General features: G+C 43.8%; 1 protein-coding gene across 1 annotated transcript in view; it reads left to right on the top strand.

The window, feature by feature from the left end:
- The first annotated feature begins 1,963 nt into the window (after nt 1–1,963).
- The window catches only part of LOC103263561 (pre-B-cell leukemia transcription factor 1), a 57,541-nt gene continuing 55,873 nt past the window's right edge, over nt 1,964–3,631 (top strand). The window contains exon 1 of the mRNA XM_008061237.1: nt 1,964–2,226. Within this exon, the coding sequence (XP_008059428.1) occupies nt 2,032–2,226 (195 nt within the window). The 5' untranslated portion in view covers nt 1,964–2,031. The remainder of the gene's footprint in view (nt 2,227–3,631) is intronic.

Here is a 3,631-nt window from a genome sequence, read left to right as displayed (position 1 = left end):
TGCTGATTTACTAAATCACTCGATCTCTTTCAGTCCGAATCACCACCCCTGGTCCTGGGGTTTTGATCAAAAGCGGCCATCTCATTGACCTGGGCTCCATCCTCCCGAGCACTGGCGTCTCTGAGTCCCTTGAGACAGCTTGTCAAAAGGGCCTCGCCCTTGTTTTCGGCAGGACAGAGTCCTTATCATTTGGAACAGATAGATCTCAATTTTTGGAGCTAGACATCCCTACTCCAAGGTCAACTGGACTTCTTGCTGTATTAAACTTCTTGCCACTCTCTGCTGGCCCAGAAGAAAGGTCTTAAGATTTTAGTTCAGATTTACTGGATTTATCTACCTTAGGTTATTTTGGAAATGAAAATTCTGGCTGATCGAATATTATAAAGAAAGCCAATGAATGTAAAACCACAAACTCACCGAATTTAAAATTAGAAATAAAGAAGGAAATGCTTTTCTTTAAATTTGGTAGTTTGCAGATAAAAGTAAACTTTATATTCTGTTAAAGTTAATTTGTTGTAGCTTTACATTTTTTATTGTGGTAAAATACACATAAAACATAACATTTATCATTTTAACTACTTTTAAGTGGCATTAAGTACATTCATACTATTGTACAATCATGGCCATCATCCATCTCAAAAACTTTTTCCTCCCCAAGATGAAACTGCACCCATTAAACAATGGCTCCCTACTTCCCCTTCTCGAGCCTCTGGTACTCACTGTTCTACTTTCGGCCTCTATAAATTTGATTATTCTAGCCAAGACAACCTTGAAAAAGAAGAATAAAGTTGGAGGACTCACATGTCACAATTCCAAAATTGACTGCGAATCTACAGCAATGAAGACTGTGGTACTGGCAGAAAGGTAGACGTATACCAACGGAATAGAATCTGAGAGTTCAGAAATGTAACCTCACATTTGTGATCAGTTGATTTTCTGGAGTGGTGCCAGAATCATTTGGTGGGAGACAGGGTCTTCAACAAATGACAGTTGGTGACTGGATATCCACAGCAAAAGAATGAAATCGAACCCCTGACTTAGACCATATTAAAAATTAACTCAAAATGAGCCAAAGAGCTAACACTATTAAACTTTGAGAAGAAAACATAGGTGAAAATCTTTGTGACCATGACTTAGACAATGGGATATCTCTCCATTTATGTATATATTTATTTATTTGCTTATGTTGCATCCAGGTCTCACTCTGTCATCCAGACTAGAATGCAGTGGCATGATCATGGCTCACTGCAGCCTCTATCTTCTGGGCTTAGGTGATCCTTCTGCCTCCGCCTCCCGAATTAGTACTACCATGCCTGGCTAGTTTTCTTTCTTTCTTTCTTTCTTTCTTTCTTTCTTTCTTTCTTTCTTTCTTTCTTTCTTTCTTTTCTTTTCTTTTCTTTTCTTTTCTTTTCTTTTTGTAGAGACGAAGTCTCACTATGTTGTGTAGAATGATCTTGAACCCCTGGGCCCAAGCAATCCTCCAGCTTCAGCCTCCCAAAGTGCCAGGATTACAGGTGTGAGCCTCTGTGTCTGGCATCTTTAGGTTTTGCTTAATTTCTCTCAGCAGTATTTTGTAGTTTTCAGTACAGATTTTTCATGTCTTTTGCCAGATTTCTAAACATTTCATATTTTAAGGTACTGTAAATGGTATTGTCTTTTTATTTCAACTTCTAATCTCTTGTTGCTAGTGTATAGAAATAAAATTGGTTTCTTTATATTTGAAAAATAAATAAATGACTGTGATTATTCCAGGCACCTCACACAAGTGAGTATAATATTGGAACACAGCGAACATCTCCTTGCGTTTTCCCCCACTCTCAGTTTCTCTCTTTTCCCAGTCCTTCCTCTGTTCCCCAGCACCACGTTGCAAGTGATTTGGAGGCTTATGGAGCCCAGAGGCACAACTACTTGCTGTTTCTGTTTTGGCAGTTCTCCCTCGAGTGACTGATAACACTGCCCGCCCCTCTGTCTTTCCCTGCAGTTTTGAGTATCCGGGGAGCCCAAGAAGAGGAGCCCACAGACCCCCAGCTGATGCGCCTGGACAACATGCTGTTAGCGGAGGGCGTGGCGGGGCCCGAGAAGGGCGGAGGATCGGCGGCAGCGGCTGCAGCGGCTGCGGCCTCTGGAGGGGCGGGTTCAGACAACTCAGTGGAGCATTCCGATTACAGAGCCAAACTCTCACAGATCAGACAGATCTACCACACGGAGCTGGAGAAATACGAGCAGGTAACCGCTGCCATCAGGGTCTCACACCCAGGCCCATTAGGATAGGGTGGGGGAGACATATGACTCTGGGGCTTGCAGGGGCCAGAGGCCAGCCTTTCTAGATGTTGGCATTGGTTCTTATATCAGCATCTCCTGCCTAACTACAGGGCCCCTGGCCAAGTCCTGGTCTCAACTAATAAAAACTTGGGCGTCCTGCTGGGTGTGGTGGCTTATGTTGTAATCCCAGCATTTTGGGAGGCCAAGGCAGGAGGATCGCTTGAGCCTTGGAGTTCAAGACCGGCCTAGGCAATGAGTGAGACCTTGGCTCAACAACAACAACAAAAAATTAGCTGGGCATGGTGGCATGCATCTGTTGTATCTGTATTCCCAGCTACTCGAGAGGCTGAGGTGGAAGGATTACTTGAGCCCAGGAAGTCAAGGCTGTGGTGAGCCAAGAGTGTGCCACTCTAGCCTGGATGACAGTGAGATTCCCAAAATACTCAATGGAGATTAAGGCATCAAAAAATGAGTGCCGTTGTAAATGATGATTTACAAGAAACATAAATCATCAATATAAGGGACATCCCATACCCAGAACTATGGAACATTTGCTCATGATATGCAGCACTGGGTCTGGTCTGGGTGTTGGAGGTGGTAAGCAGAGTCACCACTCTGACCTGCAGGGGGATGGGAGGTTTTCTCTGGCCGACTGTGCTCCTGTTCAGAAGGATGCCTCTTCTTCTGGATGCTTAGAGAATCCTATGGGAAAGAATGTCAAAATTGAGCCTTAAAGTCCCTGCTTTACCCAGACTCAGTTCACAGAACGTCAAATCAACATGTGCCCCTTTTTGTATAACACAAGGTATGCAGTATGCAACACACCTTCCTCTATGAAAAGAGTAGAGGATCTCAGGAGACCCTAGAACCAGACATACTGGGACTCTGATCCTGGCACTCCACTGAGGTCTGTGGGACCCATACTCTACCCAAAGGCTGATGATGGTATATGGCAGAGATCTGTGGACTTGGAGTCAAGGATATGAAGAACCATACAAGTGAAAAGGCTTTTAACTACAAAACAGCATAAACGTCAGGTGCCCTAATTGTAGCAGAAGTTCCCCCACACACGCACATTTATGTACCAACACTGCTTGCCCTTGTTAGTCTGAGCGAGGCCACTTTATTAGGAGGCCTTGAATAGCAGCCTTCTGTCCCCTCATTCAGCTGACAAATAAGATTGTTGTCACCTCTTTAGATGCAACATCTTTAGATGTCCTGAAGTTCTACCTCAACTTACTTTCAGTGAACTATGGTTTTCTTTCTTTCTTTCTTTCTTCCTTTCTTTCTTCCTTCCTTCCTTCCTTCCTTCCTTCCTTCCTTCCTTCCTTCCTTCCTTCCTTCCTTCCTTCCTTCCTTCCTTCCATCA

Source organism: Carlito syrichta, unplaced genomic scaffold (assembly GCF_000164805.1).
Source record: "Carlito syrichta isolate Samal-C Ts95f unplaced genomic scaffold, Tarsius_syrichta-2.0.1 Scaffold305158, whole genome shotgun sequence".
Taxonomy (NCBI): domain Eukaryota; kingdom Metazoa; phylum Chordata; class Mammalia; order Primates; family Tarsiidae; genus Carlito; species Carlito syrichta.
The sequence above is the reverse complement of the archived record's forward strand: the minus strand, read 5'-3'. Positions and strand labels throughout refer to the sequence as shown.